This window comes from Equus asinus, chromosome 5, assembly GCF_041296235.1.
Source record: "Equus asinus isolate D_3611 breed Donkey chromosome 5, EquAss-T2T_v2, whole genome shotgun sequence".
In the NCBI taxonomy this organism is placed as follows: Eukaryota; Metazoa; Chordata; class Mammalia; order Perissodactyla; family Equidae; genus Equus; species Equus asinus.
The window spans coordinates 88,618,368-88,640,252 of record NC_091794.1 but is presented as its reverse complement, the minus strand read 5'-3'; the positions used below and the strand labels follow the sequence as shown (position 1 = coordinate 88,640,252).

At 43.2% G+C, this 21,885-nt stretch overlaps 1 protein-coding gene across 1 annotated transcript in view; it reads right to left on the bottom strand.

Annotated features, from left to right (window-relative positions):
* CSMD2 (CUB and Sushi multiple domains 2) overlaps nt 1-21,885 on the bottom strand; it is a 588,433-nt gene that overhangs the window by 55,898 nt on the left and 510,650 nt on the right. The window contains exons 47-53 of the mRNA XM_070510384.1: nt 15,148-15,336; nt 12,507-12,653; nt 9,671-9,859; nt 5,710-5,895; nt 4,003-4,197; nt 2,160-2,333; nt 692-865 (exon numbers count right to left, since the gene is read on the bottom strand). Coding sequence (XP_070366485.1) covers nt 692-865; nt 2,160-2,333; nt 4,003-4,197; nt 5,710-5,895; nt 9,671-9,859; nt 12,507-12,653; nt 15,148-15,336 — 1,254 coding nt within the window. The remainder of the gene's footprint in view (nt 1-691; nt 866-2,159; nt 2,334-4,002; nt 4,198-5,709; nt 5,896-9,670; nt 9,860-12,506; nt 12,654-15,147; nt 15,337-21,885) is intronic.

The window sequence follows — 21,885 nt, the reverse complement described above, 5'->3', positions numbered from 1 at the left end:
CAAAAAAATAAGTAAGCATACAAAAGGGACATCTTACGATTATATATAGAACTTTGCACCTAATACACTTTCTTCTCAAAAGCACATGGAACATTCGTAACAGTTGATCAAATATTAGGCCACAAAGAAAGCATCTGTAAATTCCATGAAGCAGAAATATTACATACAGTGCAATAAAGTTAGACATGAATAACAAAATAAAAGTTAAAAAGGCCCTTCCACCTGGAAGTTAAAAAAACAAGCACACTCTTCTACTAAAAAACTTCTAGGTCAAAGGGTAAATTAATACCAAAAATTACACAACTTCTAATAAATACTAAGACATTAATTATTATAACCTATGGGATGCAATTAGAGCAGTGATCAGAAGAAATTTCATAGCCTTAAACACTTATATACGTAACAATCGATAAAAATGGAAGATTGAAGATAAATGAATTAAATTTCCAAATCAAAAGCTGGAAAATGAACAAAAATGTTAACCAAAAGAAATCACAAGAAAGGAAATAATAAAGGGGAAAATAGTAATTAATGATGCAGCAAACTGAAAATAATAGATGCAATGATTGCATCTTTTGAAAAAAATTAACAAAACATATAAAAATCTCTAGCTAACCTAGCCAAGACAACATGGGGGAAAGTCCATGTTGAATCTGAGCCCGTGACTAGGGAGAGTGGATAACATACTTACGCACACAGAAAGGGGTCTTGCCCGACCAGTGATGATCCTGCTGGCAGATGCGCACAGACATGCCGATCAGGCGGAAGCCGGCGTTGCACTGGTACACCACGCTGCCCCGGTAGTTGTAGTTCTCTCCATTGATGTGTCCATTGACGATCGGCTCAGGAGTCCCGCAGTGTCCGGCTTTGGTGAGGGATGGGGAAAGAGTGTAAATCAAACAGAAGCTTGTAGAAAGTGAGGTGGGGCTTGGTCAGGGTGAGGGAAGACAGGGATGGTGGGGAAAAGGATTAAGTACCCAATGATCCATTGTTTTCCCATCTCCCCCTGAGAGTAGCCATCTAAGAGTGACTTCAGGAATCCTAGACATGATAGAATGGTGTTGAAGACTTGGCAACCCCTAATCCCAAGGTTGCATCCCAAACGGCCATCCCTCTCTGAGCTTTAGTTTCTGTGTTGTACACAGAGAGAAATGATCACTGTTACCTCCCTGCTTCTGCGATGGTCCCTCTCCTTTCCTCATCAACCAGGATTTACTGAGCACCTACTGCATGGAGGGCACTGCGGTCTACATTAAGGCAATTAAAGTCTGGCTGTGTTGAAAACAACCATGTGAAAACAGGTGGTTTGGCTAAATTCATCCTTCCTTCTTCTTGAGGGGCAACGAACACAGACAATGCAAACCTAGTTGAGTCATTTTTACTAAATGGGGTTTGGGTAGAGTGTATTCCTGGCATTTCCACTAGCTATCCTTTGGCTCTGTGTGGAAGTGACTCATGACTGTCTCTAACAGAGGTCTGAGACAGTGGGAGGGCCGTACTATTCACTGTGGAACAGAGCATCCAATCTACACTGTTAAGTCTGTGCGGCTGGGACCCTCCTTTGGTCTTGAGGTGTCAAGAAAGGAGTGAGAGAAGAGAGACATTTTGAATCTAAGGTTTAGGCAGGAAATGGATTAGCCATGGAGGAAATGATAATTTTGTCCTTTGTAAATCAGGCTATTTTTTATGCTTTTGCCATAGCTTATTATACATATAAATATACAATAAGCAAATGAAAAAAGATATATTTATATATAAGGTAAATACATATACATGTAAAATTTGTTACTAGATAATATAAAAGGTATTTTAGATATATTACAGGAATGTGCCTTTGCAAGTTTCCCCAAAGGTGAAGACCGGGGCTTCACCCATCACACAAGGGCTAATAAGAAGGGGTTGTCTTTTTGATCAGAATGAGAACCCCTCAAAGGTTTGTCTCAGTGGACTTGAAGTTCTTCTCATTCTTTTGGGTGTCCCAAGAGAAGCTAGGTCCGGGTTTTAGTTATGGCAGATGCCCAGTAGCTGATGTTTGGATTAAGCGTTTTATGACAGTAGATAATATGCTGTTGTTCAAAGATTAGGATCGAATTTTGGAAAGATCTAACTTATGCTGAAGAGGGAAAAATGGGCAGGATAGGTCTGGGGAGGTCACTTACCAAGGCAGCGGACTTCAGAGCCACTCCAGAGTCCATTGGCCATGCACTCCCGAACCCTGGAGCCCACCAGCGTGTATCCGGAATTGCAGGAGAAGATGGCCGTTGCCCCGTAGACAGACAATGTGCCAATGCGGTGCCCATTGGGTGGGATGGGGAGCTCTCCACAGGAGATGACTAAAAAGATCACAAAATGCTCAGGAAGCCAGCCCCAAGAGAAGGGACATGTGCTGCTTCTGATTTGCAAGAATAATGACAAAAATAAGATCTGTTTAATCTTACTCTATTGGGATTCATGACCAGAATATGGGTGGTGACACAACTGTTGTGATATTACACTGGAGCAGTGATTCTCAACTGGAGATGTTGCCAGAAGCACCTGAGAAGCTTTTAAAATGTTCACTCTGCACTCTGGACCCATGACTCACAGTCTCTGGAAGTATGGCCCAGGCATGTGCGTTTAAAAGAACTCAGGTGGTTCGGATGTGCACCCTGGTTAGGAACCACCAGACTAGAGAGATGGTGATTCTGTGGTATGATGCTTGGTGTCCAGGGCAGACACTGCAAATCAATTTCCTTGTCCTTTCTGCTGAGCACAGCAGCAGCCTCATACTCCTTCTCAACAGAGCACTGCAGATGGCCACTGGCTGGCATACAAGGTGAGGACTAATGGCCAAGGCTGTATTGAAATGTGAGCACCTTCGTTGTAAGGAAGCTGTTACATGCTCATGACTTCTGCTCTGCCCCGTACGTGGTTACATTCCACTGTGGAGTCTGCACTTGGATTCGTAAAGACAATAGCGTGTTGGACAATAGATGATGCGAAGATACTCTTCCTCTTACCCAGTCTCAAACTTCCCACTGCTCATTGACAAGTTTTCTCTTTCTACCGCTTCATAGACACTTCCTTCCTCCATCACATCCTTATTAATTAAGTAAATCATCATGAGTATATCCATATTGTAGTGGATGCTGTGGTGAGCCACTCAAATCCTCCTTTAGGACCAAAGGACCTATTTGCCCAGTGGTTGGCAAAAACCCCTCAGCTTTGTGCCCTCTTCAGTTTGTCTTGGATGAAGAGTCCTCCCACTTAAGCTGTCTTTCTGGGGAAGCCTGCACCCAACATTTGTTCACTGTGTAGGTATAAAGGCCTCTTGCCCCAGCTTGTGACAATTCTGAAGAGCCAGCTTTAGAGCTCCACGTGGGGTCAGCTGAGGCCTCACAGATACTGCATCAGAGCTCAACTTCTCCATCTTCCCAGTCCTGCTTCCTTTCCTTCCCTTCCTTTTCACAGGCGGTGAGCCCAAGAGCACCGCCTAATAAACCTCTGTCTCAGAGGTGCTTCCTAGGGACCCTGACCTTCGAAACTATCTTAAAGAAGCAAAGGAAAACAATTCACGATGGAGAAGGAGAGGCAGGCACACTGAGCTGGCCTGCCCCTTGTGCCATACCCACTCCTCCTGTACGTTCTCCCATTACAGGTCCTGTCACACCCCATTGTCATTGCTTCCTTATTTGTCTGCCTCTCCAGTAGACTATAAGCTCCTTGTGGGCAGGAACCACAACCTTTTATCTCCATACCTCTACAATTTCTGGTGTGAATGTTGAATATGTGAATTAGTAGATACTCACCTGGACAAAGGCATCTTTTTAATAAGATGACAAGATGATGGAAGTACTTCCTTAAAGGAGTAGGCATCTGCCCAGCTCCTGATTCTAGGTGTGTGTTCATAAAGAGGCACGCTGTAATCCTGGCGGCCTTCCTCTTCTCCCCCTCCCCATGTACAAGACAGTTCAGGTAGCAGGCACCGCGCCAAACTTGCCCACCCTCCACTCCTGGGCTTACTTTGGCAGGTGGGCATAGAGTTCCCGAGGCTCCATTTGCCATTGGCCTGACAGCGGATGACCCTTTGGCCTGTGTAGTAGTAGCCAGGGTCGCAGATGAGCATCAGCTGCGCCTGGAACTGGTACTGTGTCTCAAAGATCAGCCTCCATCGGCCGTGTTCCACGCTGATGCTGCTGACATCAGGACAGGTCACGGCTGGGGAGACAAGGAGCAGCGAGGAGGACTAATTAGTTAATTACGGAAGACACTGGCAACAGTCCAGAGCTGGGGACAGGGAGATTGTAATGCTGCAATCAGGAATCCAAAAAATCAGCAGTCTCCAGGCAGGTTTGGTAGATGAATGAAGTGGGCTGGGTGGGGAATGTGGCAACCTGGGGCAGGCAGAGTGCCAAAAACAAACAAACAAACAAACAAACAAAAAGGGAGGTGGGACTCAGTCAATGCTGATTGTTGGCTGCAATACTGTAAGTTCTACTTAGTTAGATCTTCATTTTTCAAGGGAAGCTAGAAATATGGATTTTTATGTAAAAATTTTCCAATTTTAAAAAGTTGGGCAGTACACAAAAATTTTTTATAAAGCACAGCATAGGCCAAAAAACCAAACCAAAACAAAAGAAAAACACAAAACCTGATATCTTTGGATGGAATGTAGCCCACTAGGCTGCCAGTTTGTGACTTTGGCCTTACAGTTGAGCTGCATGTCTGTCATTTTCCAGTTTTTTGATCAAAGGACATTCATGCAAACTTTCTGATTGGTTTTCCATTTAAAAGGAAGTGGACTAGGTCATTCCTAAGTTCTATGATGGGTTATGGAAACATCTCTGGGTACAATGGTCTATCAGTGCTCTGAGAGAAATTCCAATGGGAGCCCAAGTTGGTAGATGACACTACCTACCTGTCTCGGCTCCAATTTCCATGTATATGTTCAAATCCCCAATTTCCATGTATATGTTTTTTGCTCATCATAGTAGGGACTACTGTGATCCATGGCAGATGCATTCTAACACCCCCAGTGGATGCTTGAAACCGCGGATAGTACTGAACCCTACTTATACTAAGTTTTTTCCTCCCCATCCATACCTATGATAAAGTTTAATTTACAATTAGGCATGGTAAGAGATTAAAAACAATATCTACTAATAAAATAGAACAATTATGATAAAATACTGTAAAAAAGTTATCATAGATCTTAGCAACCTCAGGATACGGTTTTATTTCTTATTAAGTTGAGAACTTTCCACCTTTTCACTTAAAGAAAGCGCTGCTTCTCTTCGGCATATCCGAATTGCCAGCATCACTACTCTTGCGCTTTGGGGTCATTATTCAGTAAAATAACAGCCACCTGAGCATAAGCACTGCAATACAGCGACAAGTTGACCTGATAACCCAGATGGTTACTAGGTGACTACCGGGCAGGCAGCACATACAGTGTGGACCCCCTGAACAAAGGGATGATTCACGGCTCGGTGGGATGGAGTGGGGTGGTGCAAGATTTCACCCTGCAATTCAAAAGTCATGCAATTTAAAATTTATGAATTGTTTATTTACGGAATTTTCCATTTAAGACTGCAGTTGACCACAATTGACTGAGCTGTGCAGAGTGCACATGTGGAGGAGGGGGCCTGCTGCACTGGGTTTTTCTCAGGAACCTTTTCAGCTGCTCACCCAGCCCCTCCTCACACCCGCCCCCACTGCCCATGGACTCACGGACACACTGTGGGGGGACATTGCGGTTGCTCCATAGGCCTGTCTCCAAACACTCTGCTGTGGCCTCGGCGCCTGCCTCGAGGTGGTAGCCTTCACTGCAGCTGTACACAGCCTTGGTCCCCACCGTGTACTCTTTGCCAAACACCATTCCGCTCTTGGGGGCCTCAGGAAGCCCGCAGGAAAGAGCTAGCGAGGGGAAAACAGAGTCATTAGCATGTCTGCTTCAAGACGATGTACTGAGAACATATTTTTATCTTTCTTTTCCCCTGAGGCCTTAACAAAATTGTAGTAAAGACTAATAAAAAGGAAAAGCTTCATAACAAAAAAGAAAGTGGGAGGATCACCAGCAGACGAGATTTAAAGGAATTTTGGAAGACGGAATGCAGACAGAAGTGTGTTGATGGATTAAATGGAGCTGAGAAGCTGCAGCCCAAAATATATGGGAGGCAGCTATAAGCTAAGACCAGTTCTTATGCTCTCAGAAAAGCAGTGGAGAGAGTCGGGTATCTATTCTCCAGACAAAATACAGAGGATTTCCTTTCCCACTTAAGAAAAAGGAACTCCCTGGAGAGAATTAGGGCTGCTGAGGTGTGAGCTGGCACCCCAGAGTAAAGCTCTTTTAATTCTAGAATTTAAGGGCTCTGAGCCTAAAGCCTGCCCCTCTGCCCGCTCATCTCTGCCACATACTCAACTTCTTATTCATGGGAGAGACCTAGTGGACAAAGATATCTGTGTACATTACAACAAAGGTAACCTGTATCTGCTACATAGAAAATTAACCTAGCATTTAGTGCAAAATGGGAACAAGTAAGGATCATTATACATAGGAAGAAAACTAGTAGCATGAAAGAGGTAAACAAAGATAAGATTAAAAATATAAAAAAAAAGTCTCCTTTAGGAAACAGAGCTAACACAAGAAAAAGAAGGTACATAACCTTTAAACTTCTGGTTAGTAGTATTTTGAGAAAGTCAAGGTGACATATTACGTACATATTATGTATTACTTTCATAAAATGAGAACAGAGTGCTTAGAAAAAAGCACAACAACAAAAAAAGAACAAGGCATGGCTCTTTTAAGTTAAAAATATGATTATCAAAAGAAGCATTCAGTAGAAGGGTGGGAGATAAAGGGAATTTCTCAGAATATAGACCAAAAAGACAGAGACTGAAAATGATTACAGAAGACTGAAAACACAGAGGATCAATTAAGGAGGTCCAATATCAATGAGTCGGGGCTCCAGAAAGAAAGGACAGAGAAAGCGAGGGGATGGAGTGATCGTAGAGGAAAATTTCCCAGGGCTGAAGAGAGACACAAGTCTAGATTGAAAGGGAGCCAAAGGGATGTTAGGAGAACCATTCTTAGATACACTGTGGCTGAATGGTTAAGTTCGCGCACTCCACTTTGGTGGCCCAGGGTTTTGCTGGTTCGGATCCTGGGTGTGGACGTGGCACCGCTCATCAGGCCATGCTGAGGCGGCGTCCCACACACCACAACCAGAAGGACCCACAACTAGAATATACAACTATGTACTGGGGGGCTTTGGGGAGAAGAAAAAAATAGAAGGGGGGTCTGGAAGACAGAGGAAATAAGGGAGTATTTGAACATGAGGCTCTTTAAAGCCTAATCCACAAGACTGTAAGCTCCTTCAGTGGCACTAGGTTAGCCCAATTGTCATATCTGATCAACTAACTTCCCTGCTTTCTCGAACCCTTTGGGAAGAAATATTTGGATCCCCTCTGACATTTTTGAAGGGTGGTCAATCCGGAGGGAGCAGGTGAAGCAAGTGGGCAGCAGCCACTTCTCCCTGCCCCAGGCCTGGGTAACTAAGAGGACAGAAGACAACTTCCCAGCATGAGAGACTAAAAGCCTGTCTCGTGAGCTCCATGCCAAAACACAGTCCCCCAAACCCAGAGGGAAGAGGGACACTTCCTATGGGCGGGAGAGGAGGGGACAGAGTCACAAAGTATTTGAAACTCACTGTGGAAGGAGATCTCTGAGGGAGAGAATATGAGGGAGAGAATGGGCTGCGGGAATGGGAGAGAAAGCATTAGGTGGCGTAGAATCTGTAAGGTGACATATTTGTTGGTGGAGAAGACAAGGTTTGGAAGCAGCAACAGGGAACGGGAAGAATGCCAGGCCTTTCCTGGTCCAGGGTTACGCGGGAAAAGGGGGATTAACACCCTTCACTTGAAAGGGCCACAGCATCTGTGTTCTCAGAGGAGAGCCACAGTCACCATGGACGGAGGAAGCGAAGAGAGCCTTCTGGGTAGTGACCAAGGGTGTGTGCTTGTTGGCCATGGAACCAGGATTCCGGAGAGCACAGAAGGAATGGCTGAGAGGGAGGCCTGCGGAGGGAAGCCTGCGGTGGGGAGGGGGAGAAGCAGCACAGAGCAGCATGGGGATGAGTGGATGGAGCACAGGGGGGCCTAATTTTGGAAAGTGACAAAAGATAACAGAGATGAGAGCATGGTAGATTCCAATTGGAGATCGGGAAACAAGACTTTGTCTGTGTTGATCCAGTTAGAGATATGGAGACGAAAGCCAAATGGCATTTGTCATTCGTGGACAGTCAGTTCTCTGAGACCTTTGCTGAAGGCATCAAATAGAATGTCAATGACACATTGCTTCTATCTTTGAGAAAGCTCAGGCACAGGCGAGAAGGTTGTGAGGGTCAGAGGTGACAGATGTCCTGGAAAAGTACGTCATCATGCTGGGAAACAAAGAACAAGAACATCACACATCAATGTGATTTCCTTTTTTTGTCTGTAAAATTGGTAAGGTTTTTCTTTTCTTTTTTTAACGTAGTACATAATGTTGAGAATGTGGGAGAAAAGGCAATTTTCACACGCTGCTGGTGGAAGTGTAAGTGAAGACAAACCTCTCTGGGGAGCAAGAAGTACCAAAAGCTGTAGATTTTGTATGGATATGACTCAATAATCTCATTTCTTGGGATTCAATCTTAAGGAAATAAATGTGGATATTGATAAAGATGGAATTAAGGATTTTAATGGCAGCATTGTTGACAGGAGCAAAAAATAGATAAATCCAAATGACCCACAGTAGGATGATACTTGAATAAAGGACAGTTTTTCCATAATGCTATGCAATCATTGAAAATAATGACGAGGACGTGTCTTTGATTGCGTGATAGATGTTAACAAAATATGAAGAGCTTTGCACATTGATGTACATTTTTGTAAATATATAAAAGACCACAGGAAATGTGCTGAAATGTTAAGTGGTGATCTCAGTTGACGGGATTATAGGTCATTTTCAATGTTTTCTTTTGCATCATCTGTAGTTTTTTTTTTTCAGATTTCTAGTCTGAATGTATATTACTTTAAGGGAAAAAAATCCCATAAATTATCAAAGGCAAGGCATGCAAATTGTGTGGTACACATCATGGCTGGATCGGTCTCTCTTCCACCCCGTTCTCTCTGCCCCTCCCCTCCTCCGACCTGCACTTCAGCCAGCCCCAATTGCTTTGCATATCTTGTGATCTCTGCAGCCTGTGCTTTTGCAAACGCTCTAGCTGCTGCCTAGAATGCTTTCCTTGCCAATGCCTGGTCTCAAACCCTCCTTGCTCTACCAGCCGGAGCCCAGGCATGCCCTCTTCCGGGAGCCCTCCCTAGCTGTCCAGGAGACAGGTCCCTTCTTACCTCTGGGCTCCCACAACACTGTTTATACTCCTGATACAGCGCCTCCCTCCTCTATCATTTTGCCCGATATGTGGTTACATATCCGGCTCCCTCATTGCTCTGAAAACACTGAGACTGTGTTTCATGCATATGAACATCCCCAGGGCTTGAGATATTATGGATCCTCAATATATGTTTGCTGAAAGAATGAATTAATTATCAATGGGGTAACCCATATTTGGAAGTGATGGGTCCTAGGACAAGCCCAAGATGTGAGTAGGATCCAAACCACCTGTCACCCCCCTTCCCACCTGCTTCTCACCTTGACAGAGAGGAATGGCCTCGCTCCACAGGAAGTAGCCCTGGGGGTGCCGGGTACAAATGGCCATGCTGTGTCCCACCAAGCGGTAGCCCGCGTTGCAGCCAAAGTGGATGGAGCCTCCGGGCTGGGTGCTGGTCTGGCCCAGAAGGAAGCCATGGAGTGGAGCCCTGGGCAGGCTGCAGTAGGGAGCTGAATAACAAGATGAGGCTCAGGGGACCACACACAAGTGGGAAGACAGATATGGTCTTTCATGCACGCCCGCCCCTCCCTTCTCCCCCCATTTTTTTTTGTCTTTGCCACCGCCAGGTCCACTGCTGTTTAGGAAGGTCTGAGTGGTTGATATTGAAACACAGCCAATCAATTTAGCAAAGCCAAAGAAAAGAAAAGAAAAAACCACAAAGTATTGGGTCCCCTTTGTGGCCTTGAGGCAGCACTGGTTGTGCAGCTGAGTTCAGGCTCTTGAATCCTGTCAGCCCCGCAAAAGATGCAGAAAATGGAACCCAATGGGGTTGGTTCCAGAGGCTGTGACTGCGGGGGCATGGACTCGGGCTCTCAGGCCTGTGCTCAAGTCTCATTTCTGACCTTTCCAGGTCTGTGACTTGGGAGAAATCACTGACACTCTTTCAGCTGCCTTCCTCACCCGTATATTCAGATCGGTGATGCCCACCTCCTAGGTTTTTGGACAATTTAAATGGGTTGTGTTTGTAAAGCCCCCAGCCCAGTGCAGGGCACTCAGTGCCCAATCAGCGGTCCTTCTCTTTCTTTCTGTTGTGTAGGGGGGATGGCAGAGAGGGCCTGTGGCAATCCAGGACACAGAATGCACAGTCCTAACTCCCCCTCAGTGTATGGCTTCAACTTTTTTCATTCCTTTATTCAACAAATAGGTATCGAGTGTCTATTACGTGCCAGCTGCTATTGTAAGCTCTAAGACTACAGAAAACAGACAAAAACCCAGCCTCAGAGAACTCGTAGTAAAAACTCCTGTCAGAGAGCCTCAGGGAACGTTCTGTGAGGCTGAGAAAGAGGGATGACCAAAGGAACACGCAGAGCACGCCCCTTAATTTGCTCTGAGTCCCTGGCTGGGTCTCCTAGGCAGGCCTGGGATAAGATGGATGCGGGTACCAGGCCCTCACTCCATCCTCCCCACGGTGAGGTCGTCTGGCCTCGTATTCGGTGCTCGCATCCCTCTGCTGGTGAAATTGGTGTTGGCAATACCTCCCTTCCAAGCCAGACGGGCTTCCCCGCTCCTGCTTTGCCACCTGTGTCCTGTGTATGTCGGATCTATGTGTCTGCCTCAGTCAGGAACAAGAACCTCAGTTATAGAATATACTTAGTTGCAGTGACAGATGCATGTGCAAATTACATGAGTCTACTATATTTTAATTAAGCACTAACTGTTTCACCATGTAATTAATTCACTTTCCACGCGGCATATGTATTGTAATTACAACTGACTCATTACCCTTAAGCATGTGATTAGCCTTTATGAACATCAAGGAAAGAGCAACTCCTTAGTGGCTTTTGGTTCCTAGTTTAGCAACAAAACAGTGAAATGCTACTAAGGGCTGTGTTTCCTTTGGAGTGAGCAGCTGTTGGGAACTCAGCCTAAATCTCTCTGAGAGGTACCTTAAGGTTTCTTTTTCATCATGGGGAAACTGAGGCTTGAAGAGGTTAAGTGACTTGTCTAATAATCATTCAGGTAGCTAGTGACAGAGCTGATCACTGACCCTGGGGGTCGTGAAGCCACCCTCTCTCTTGCGTACATGGGGGAAAGGAAGGTAGGGTTGACATGGCAGAGGAAATGGACTCCGAGATGGTAAAGATCGTCCTCCTCCTAGACGCCCCTCAGCTTCATCTGCTTTGCTCTTCCCTGAAGCCATACCTGAGGGTTCTTTAAGACTGTTCAAATGGTCTGCTAAGTTCGGGCTGGTCTTGCCAGCAGGTGGCCCATGAGAGGAGATGGTCTGAGACAAGTGGTAACTCAGGCAGGCTATAATTTGACATCCCTTCGACCCCATATTTAAAAATCTGTCCAACGTTTCTTTGGAATGCAGGCCACATGCAGCAGGGGAAAGAGTACTGAAGGGGAAGTGGTGCATCGAGGCCCCCCCCCCGCCCCCGCCATCTTAAGGAGTTCATCTCCGCCTCTAAGCTTGCAGAGCCCAGCCAGCAGTTCACTGGACCCGCTCCCCTTCAAATGGGCATCAAGCAGCTCATCAAGTTTTCTTTCCAACTACACACAGTAATCCCCACAATGCGAGTTCAGATAAATTCGATTTTCTTCATCTTACTACATGTCCAGGGATATGTTTGTGCTCCTGTGGATTGTTGCCCCTGTCAGTTGTCTGGGTGGTCTGGCCTTTGCTCTGACTCTGCCTGTGAGACACGGTTTGCAGAGCAGAAGGGAGGCTCCTGGACTTAGAATATAGCCCGTCCTTTGCTGTCCGTCTAACATTTCCCAGGCAGAGTTCCATGTCTTAGAGTTTTTCAGTTTCAAGGGACTTTTATTAATATTTCAACAGTGTTGGCGATAGGATCACATTTGGGCATTATCAGGTCATACATAATAAACTTATTCAAAAGACACAGGCTGTCAGTATGGGCAGGAGAGAGGGAAGAGCTTCAAGTAGGGAAAGGAGGAGACAAAGAGGAGGTAGGAAAATGTCAAGGACACTTGTGCAGCTGTCAGTGAGAGAGACTGAGAGGAGGAGAGGGCGCCCCGTCCCAGTGGAGGAGCCCCGCCATTGATAGGGACATCGCTCGTGGCTTATTTGGGTGAGAAACTTAGAGGTCTCAGAGGTGTGGTCCTCCTCGTGAGTTCTTATGCTTTACTCACCTGAATACCGAATCTTAAAACCCTTCCGATTGTAGGCGTGGTCAGACGACCAGCGCAGGTACACAGAGTTGCTTGAGCTGGTGACAATCAGGGGGGCTGAGTAATTCCCACTGAGGGCTTTCAGCAGAGGACTTTGTCCTGAGGGACCTGGGGTGAGAGCACAGGACACAGGATTGCAGACTGTCGAAGCTATCCAAGATATTAGATTTGGGGCCTTTAACGTAACCACTTCCCATTTTTCCCCTCCTCAAGTGAAGACACAAAGGCTCAGAATGGTTGGACAGCTCAGAGTCAGCATGGCTGTTTGTACCTCTGCTTCTCTCTCTGCATCCTCAGGCATGCCCCAGGTGCTCTTTCCCACTGAGCCCTAAAGCAGGGCCCCAGGAAGTCACTGCCAACCTAGAGGAATTGGCAGGCGAGATGAATTCTATTTGCCATTTTGGGACTTGCCCACCGTCAGGCAGCTGGTTAATGGAAGAGCCCGTTTTCAAACTGAGAACTTCTTCCACCTTGCCACCCTGCTTCTCATGTGCATACTAAAAACAGCTCGGTGCCTGCCATATAGAAAAAATATTCACTGAATGAACATACAGCAATAAAGCTAGAGGAAGACATCACGTCTCGACGTCATAAATAAATAACTCCCAAACATTTCTTCCCAAGGCTCTTCCAGAAAGGCCTCCCTCTTCTTTTTTCCTCCCTTAAATTACTGGGAGTGCATCCAGGCAGCTGGTTTAAGAGAGGCAGAATATAAGGCTGGATAATCCAAACACAGGATTTATGACCCTGGAAAGAGCCTGAGTGATGGTTCTAATATGCTGCTGAGACAGCTCTTGGAAGCTTGACCAAGGTAATGGACCATATTAAACAAAGTAGAGCCATCAGAACTGCCGTGCCAAACTGTGAGGGAAGAGGCCACAAGGCTCAGAGAAGCGACCTGCTAGGATGGGTCTACTACATCAGACCAGAATGCCCACTAGCTGACCGTGTCTCTCAGGAGCACCTGGAGGACACTCCAGTTTCTAAAGGAATAAGGAACTTGCTGGTGAGGGGGTGAGTACCAGCATCATCGACAACTCAAGTAATGGCTGTCCTCTGTAGGCTGCAACTGATGGGAGGAGATGCTGTCACAGAGACCGCCTTCGGAATATTGATGGGGATGAGGAAATCCTAGAATACAGAGCCCAGGTGGAAGCACTAAACAGTCAGAAGCAATGTTGGCGTAATTATTAAAATGGGCAGCAAGGTTGGAATGGCAGCTAGGAGGGTCTGATCTGTAGAATCTATGGAGACGGCTCGCAGAACATGGTATTCCTAAGGGCAAGAGAGATGGGCAACTCCCCCAAATGTGAATTACAAACCAAACAGATCATGAATATCTAACCAAATGGGTGAGGAAAGCTAACCCCAGAGGAAAGTTGTAATCCCTTGCCCAATTTGGAGACTTGAGCCAGCTTTCATTTCTTACTCCAGAATATTTTGGCTGAAGGAGAGCCTGGGTCCTCATGAAAAACTACCCCATGAAAAAAGGACCTCGCAAAAATAACACCAATTGTATGTAGTAGTGATTTCCCCAGTGCTTCTCCCAAAAGACCTACCACTATTTACTAAAGTAACTGAATACTGGAGAAAAGGGAATGTCCAGGTACTTTGAAGATTTTTGGATACAGGATGTGAACTGATGCTGATACCTGCAGACTCAAAGCACTATTATGGCTCCTCTGCTAGAGTAGAGGTGTCTGAGAGTTGTGGTTGGTGATAAATAGAGTCCTGGCCCAGGTCCATCTCAGTACAACTAAACCAAGGAGTAGCGTCAACTGCAGTAGCTGTGCCAGCTGTAGTATCTTCATAGAGCAGATCAGCATAGCCTAGGTTATATGGAATGCAGCTATTAATCTAGCAATGCATTCTTTGAAAGGAGGATCATAAGCAATTTGCATTCACATGAGATAGACAAAAGTATACATTCATGGTCTTGGTCCAGAGCTATGTTAATTCTCCTGCTCTCTGTTATATTATAGTATGAAGAGATGTGGACCATTTGGACATCCTACAGAATATAGCATATTGGTTCTCTATATTCATGACATTGTATTAATCAGATCTGATGAACCAGAATGGACAATTAGTGCAGATGCCTTTGCAAGACACACTTGCTCTAGAGGGTAGGAGACAAATCCTAGAAAAAGCCAGGGGAAATTCTTAGGGTCCAGAGTCTAGTAGTTTGGGTTATGCTGAAAAGTTTCCTCCAAATTAAAGAGCAAGTTATTACACCTTTTCCCTCCTACCACCAAGAAAGAAGCACAATGTTTGGTAGACCCTTTGGATTTTGGAGGCAGCCTATTCTTCACTTGGGAAAAATCCTATGATCCATTATTGGTTGACATTCAAGTTGCTAGCTTTGAGTGGGGGCTAGGGTAAGAAAGGGTTCTGTAGCAGGACCAGGCCACAATACAAGCAGCCCTGCTACTAGGGCCATACAACCTATCAGCTCCCATGGTACTGGGGTTTCTGTGGCAGAGAAAGACATTGTGTGGAGTCTCTAGAAAGCTCCAATAGAGAGGGTGTGGCATAGACTTCCAGGGTTCTGAAGCAAGTCTGTGCCAAGTATAGCGGGCAACTATACATTTGATTGACTTACCATCAAAGATCTCAAACTCATCAAACTGCTTCTCGCTGAGAAAGTACTCCACTGTGAGGGAGATGTTAAACTCAGGCTCCACTCTCACCAGCCAAGAGCATGTCTGGAACTGGGGATAGCTTCCAGGGTAGCTTTGACTCAAGATCACACCCGTGGAGTCTGTCATTAGCTCATTTGTTGGGCAGTGCACTTGAAGAAAGAAAGAGAAATACCAGGTAATTGGGATGGAGATCAAAACAGGGCCAACCCATTTCCCCAGTGCTCAAGACGACCAATGGAAAAGCAGTATTTGAGCACATTCAAATAAGATGCCAACACCCATCGTTATACTGCACCAAGGCATGAGGTGACTTCAGATTCTCCATCATTGTCATTAATTGCTGAGACTCAGGCCTGGCCAGCTGGTTGGAATCACTTCTTAACTCAAATAAGGGCTTTGGAGTAGGGGGCATGATATGTACATACCAACCACAGTAAGGCATCCCCAAATCCAAGAGTTAATCTGTTAGATGGTTTGATTTGTATAAAGAAAGTATGGGACAGAGGTGAGCACATGGGATTCTGAGTCAAATACACCTGGATTGATAGCCCATCTCTGTCACTTTCTACCTGTGTGGTCCTGAACCAATTATTTCCTCTTTGGGCAATGGCTTCTCCATCCCCAACACAAAAAGATCACACCTACCTTTCAGGGCTGTTGTATTATATAACATTATATAATTGCATATTAATTACTATTATATAATATATGGTATTATATGAAATACTTTATGTAAAGCGCGTAACCTAGTGCCTCCATAAATTGTAGGTGATGATGATGATGATGATAAATATGCCAGGAACAGAAAGGGCCGGCAGAGCTTGACTGTGGCCTAATTATAGTATTAAGACATCTAAAGGAAAACATGTCACCCTAAGGTAGATGGTCAATGTGAAACTTAGTAAAGGAGCTGCTGGAGGAGCAAGATTGGGTTTTCTGTGTCCGTCACCATGGAGAAGAGACACAATGCTGGCTCAGAGGGACATTGCACAACCGGAAACAAGGAGGTGCTCTGTCCTGGGGGCACAGGGAAGCACCCCTACAGCCTATGTGAGACAGATGTGCTGGATTTTGGGACACTGATAAAAGAGTTTCTGGAACTGCAAGGCCAACTTTTGTTCTAACCTTCTGCCTTCACAGAAGTGGGGCTTGGGACTCAGCCTGGGTCCGGGCTAACAGACAGACGCTTGCTGTGGCCCAGAATTTCACATGACTCATCCAGGATTACTCCTGAGGAGCTCTGAAAGGCATTAAAGTAGCTTATCCTGGGGACGCCTCCTTCTTATTTTCTTAACTAATTAAATTAATATTAATTAATAAGAGGAAAAGGAGGGCAAATGGCTTCTTGGAGGAAACCAGCCTGGATTTTGAAGTGCTCCCGATTTCACTAAGCTGATGACTCACACAGGTCACTGAGGCGTGGTGATGTGTGCGTCTCCCTCCAGGCCTCGTGGTCGACTCCTGCCTCTACCAGGTCTGCTCTCGAAGCTCTTTCCCTTTCTACGGGAGACTGCCTCCATTGAGGGGGAACAGCCGTGCTCTCCCAGATGAGCCTGGGCCATAGGTTTGCCTTTTTGTAGGCAACTTCATTTGAGTTGGGTGTTAGTGTTTACACGTTTCTTTTTTTCCCCCTATGTTCAAGATCTCTGGCCTTTGAAGGCTTAATAGTGTTCTTCCATGAAACCGTCTGATCTTGACGTCTTCGGCAGGGTTTCCTCTGATAACATTCTCTATTGCTTATAGAGAATGTGGAAAGTATAGACTTTCTATCTCTACTGGGGTCAATTCTAACAAATGATACCTTCCTAGAAAATCATTTGTATCATTAATTTATTTGCACAAATTTGAGTAAAATAGTCTCATAATTTAAAACATTTCTTTTGCTTCAATGGTGATATCCTGCTTTTCCTTTCTTCTTTTTGCATATTCCTGCTTTCTCCCTTTGTTCTTGATTAATTTACCTAATGGTTTGATTATTTTGCTGCTCTTTGTTTCAAGTATATCTTTTTACTTAGTTATCAGTAAGGCTGTTTTTCTGTTTTATAACTCATTAATTTCTTTTTAAAATTCAAAAATTTTGAGAGTTAGTTTATGTACAGCAAAATGAACAGATTTTAGGTGCACAGTTCAATGAGTTTTGGAATATGTATATACCTGTGTAACCATTACTACAATCAGGATATAGGTTATTTCCATTACCCCAGAAAGTTCTCTCATGCCCCTTTGCGATCAGTATGAGTTGCTCCATGCTCCAGAAAATCACTGATGTTATTTCTATAACCATAGATGAGTTTTGCCTGTGCTAGAACTTGATACAACTGGAATCATACATGTGTTATTTTTGTGTCTGGTTTCTTTTGTTAAATATAATGTTTGTAAAATTCAACTTATGCTGTTTTGTGTATCACGACTTCACTTATTTTTGTTGCTCTGTGGCAATCATAGCACAATTTGTTTATTCATGCTCCTATTGAACATTTGGATTGTTTCCAGTTTTGGGTTATTATGGAATTCATATAAAAGTCTTTTTATGGACATAGGGTTTCATTTCTCATAGGTAAATAACTAGGAGTAGAATTGCTGCGTGATAGAGTAGATGTTTGGTAGGTTTTAACTCTAAAAGAAACTGCCAATCTGTTTTCCAACATGACTGTATGATTCTATATCCCAACCAGCAATATATGAAAATTCCACTTGCTCCACATCCTTGTCAACACTTAGCATTGTCAGTCTTAAATTTTAGCTATTCTAGTGGGTGCATGATAATATTTCATTATGGTTTTAATTTGCATTTTCCTGAAGACTAATGATGTTGAGCATTTTTTCATGTACTTATTGGTCATTTGTATATCTTATTTTGTAAAGTATCTGTTGAAGTCTCTTGTCCATATTTTTATTGGATTGTCCTATTAGTGAGTTGTAAAAATTCTTTACATAGTATAGATACAAGTCCTTTCAAAAAACACATGTACAATGAATATCTTCTTTTGTTCTGTAGTTTGCCTTACTTTTTCACATTTAGTTCTGTTGGTTTTTCCTTAACGTATTTTGAAGCTCTTTTATCTTCTGCATATAAACTTATATATCCTTTTTAATGGAATTAACCATTTTGCAATTATCTTTGGTTCACCAGATTTTAGAAGTCAGTATTTGCTATCTTCTCGAAATTTTGTTTCATACCAGAGATAAGTGACACCTTTCTAGCTACGACCTTAGGGAGGCAGATGAAGATATTCAAATTTGAGTTTACGGAAAGTCTGTAACTAGACTTTGCTTATTTAATTAATCTGAAAGTCTTTGTCTTTTAATTAGCAGTTTTATTCAATTATATTTATTATGGTTGCACACATATGTGCACTTAGTTTTGCTACTTATTTTGTGTTTTCTGTTTACCATAGTTTATTTTGTTGTATTTTTCCTCCTTTAATGTTTTCTATTGGATGAATCGAGTTTTCCTTATTCTTTTTATTTTTGGCTATAGATTTAGAACTTACACATCCTATGGCTATCCATAATTAAAAAAACTATTCATAAATTAAGCATTATATTTAAATTTATATATATTCAATAATGTACAGGGTTAATCAATGTCTATTCTTCTCCTCAACACGAGTCCTCGGTTCACTTTTTCTTTCTTCAAAATAGGTTCTCCAATGTCATATGTTCGTTGCATTGTCTTCCTATTTTCTATTTTCTATAGCCAATATTGTTTAGATTTACTAACATGTTTTGCTGATTTCTTTGCTCAATGTTACTTTTTGCATCTAAACTATTCTACCTGTATTCATTTTTTTTCTTGCTGAATGTGGTATATATTTCCAGTGTTTACCAATATCAGATTGTCTTTTACTTCCTGAGCATATAAAAGGGTTCACGTCCTACCCATGTGCCTAATACTGGCCAATAAGATGTGAGTAGAATAACATGTGTCACTTTGGGGCTGAGGGAGTGAAAAGCCCTGTGTGAGTAGCCATTCTCTCTCTTCCTCTGCTGCAATGGAGGATGGAGGATGCGGCCTAGTTTTCAGACGGCAGTGCAAGATTCAGGCAGCCTGGATCATTGAGTCACCAGCTTTATAGAGTCACTTGGACTCTAGAAAATTGTGCCTGAAGGAGAAATTAACTTTTATTGTGTTAAACCACTGAGATGTGGGGATTGGTTGTTATTGTAGCACATGCCTATATTATCCTGACTAGTGCACTGAAGTGTGTCCTTTAGTTATGCTTTATTAAGACAGTAACTATACTTAGTCCTTGTATGTCTGAAGATTTCATTAATTCATTCTCTCTCTTAAACAATAATTGGGCTGGGTTTAGTATTTCAGTTTACAATTATTTTCTCCTGCTACATTTTATCTTTTAGTTGATGCAAATAATGCTGAGTCTGATTTGTCCTTTCTCTGTGATGGCTTTAACATTTTCTCTTTATCCTTGATGATCGAGAATTGCACTGTGGTTTTTTAGGGTTGACTTTCACCACATTCTCTATGTTGCCATAGCAAGAGGCATCCTTCTTGGATAATAGAAGAATGTCTGATCCTTGTCATAGGAGACTAAGACTTCACTGGACAGAGCATTAGCTAAGGTAGAAAGGAGTAGAATAAGGTAAAAAGAAGTTACATATTAGAGAGGCCATGAAAGGATAAACATCCTATGTTCATGGATTGGAAGACTTATTGTTAAGATAGCAATACTACTCAGACTGATCTATGGATTCAACTCAGTCCCTAGAAAGATCCAAGCTAGCTTCTTTACAGATATTGACAAGCTGGTCCTAAAATTCACAAGGAAATTCAACAGACCCAGGATATCCAAAATAATCTTGAAAAAGAAGAGCAAAGATGGAGGATCCACACTTCCTGATTGCAAAACACATTACAAAGTTATAGTAATCAAGATAGTGTGGTACTGGCATAAGGGTAGACTTATTTATCAAAAGAATAGAATTGAAGATCAAGAAATAAGCCTCCAAATTTATGGTCAATTGATTTTCGACAAGGTGCCAAGACAATTCAATGGAGAAGGAATAGTCTTTCCAACAAATGGTTCCAGGAAAACTTATTCCACATGCAAAAGAATGAAGTTGGACCTCTACCCCATCCTATACATGAAAATTAACTCAAAATAGATCAAAGACCTAAACGTAAGAGATAAAACTATCAACTCTTAGGAGAAAACGTAGATGTAAATCTTCTTGACCTTGGACTAGGCAACGGTTTCTTAGATATGACACCAAAATCACAAGAAACCAAAGAAAAAAATATATAAATTGCACATCATAAAAATCAAAGATTTTGTGTTTCAAAGAACACCATCAAGAAAGTGAAAAGACAGCCCATAGAATGGGAAAAATGTTTTCAAATCACATATCTGATAAGAGACTTATATCTAAAATATATAAACACCTCCTACAACTCAATAAGAAAAAGATAAATAATCTAATTAAAAATGGGTAAAGGATCTGAATAGACATTTCTTCAAAGAAGATATAACATGGACAATATGCATGTGAAAAAATGTTCCACATCACTAGCCATCAGGGAAACACAAATCAAAACCACAAGGAGATACCCTTTATACCCACTAGGATGGTTGCAGTTAAAAAGACAGATAACGATGATAGAGAGGATGTGGAGGAATTGGAACTCTCATACCCTGCTGGTGTGAATGGAAAATGGTTCAGCCACTGTGAAAAACCGTCTGGCAGTTCCTCAAAAGGTTAAACACAGAGTCACCATATGACCCAGCAATTACACTCCTAGATATATACCTAAGAGAAATGAAAATACATGTTCACACAAAAACTTGCGCATGGATGTTCATAGCAGCATGATGTATAGTAGCCAGAAGTGGAAACAACCCACATGTGCATCAACTGATGAATGGATAAACAAAATACAGTATCTATACAATGGAACATTATTTAGCAATAAAAAGAAATGAAGTAAAGGAATGAAGTACTGACACACGCCACAACACGGATGAACCCTGAAAACACTATGCAAAGTGAAAGAAGCCAGTCCCAAAAGACCACAAATTATAGGATTCCATTTTTATGAAATACCCAGAAGAGGCAAATCACAGAGACAGAAACTAGATTGGTGGTTGCCTAGAACGGAGAGGACTGGAAGGAAACGGGAACTGACTGCTAAGTGGATACAGAGGTTTTTTTGGGGTGATGACAATGTTCTAAAATTGGATTGCGATGTTGGTTGCAAAATTCTGGATATACTAAAACCCACTGAAGTACACACTTTATATAGATAAATTGTATGTTATATGAATTGTATCCCAACAAAGCTGTTGTTTTAAAAAAGACTACGAAGGGCCACACCTTGAGAAGCTAAATGATACCAGGTCCCAGGGGAAGCATGAGGGTGAGAATGGAGAGCCAAGCCAAGAAGACTGGAGCTATCTAGACACAGAAACAGAGGCAGAGATGAGAAACTGGAGCCAATCAAGGAGGTTCTGGAGCAGGAGGGAGGCTAAAATTCACTTCTCTCAGGGGCTGGTTGTTCGAGGGTGGGTGGGTCAGCTCAACTGAAATGAACAGGTACCGAATTTCTCAATGTATCAGGAAGCCTAATTCTGGGGCTTGTGGCTCCTCTCTGCTCACTAATAGTCCACGTTGCAGATTCTCCCCACTCTTGCTTTCCGAGAGGTAGGGGAGAAGCTGGCCTGTTTCCCCACAGACTACTA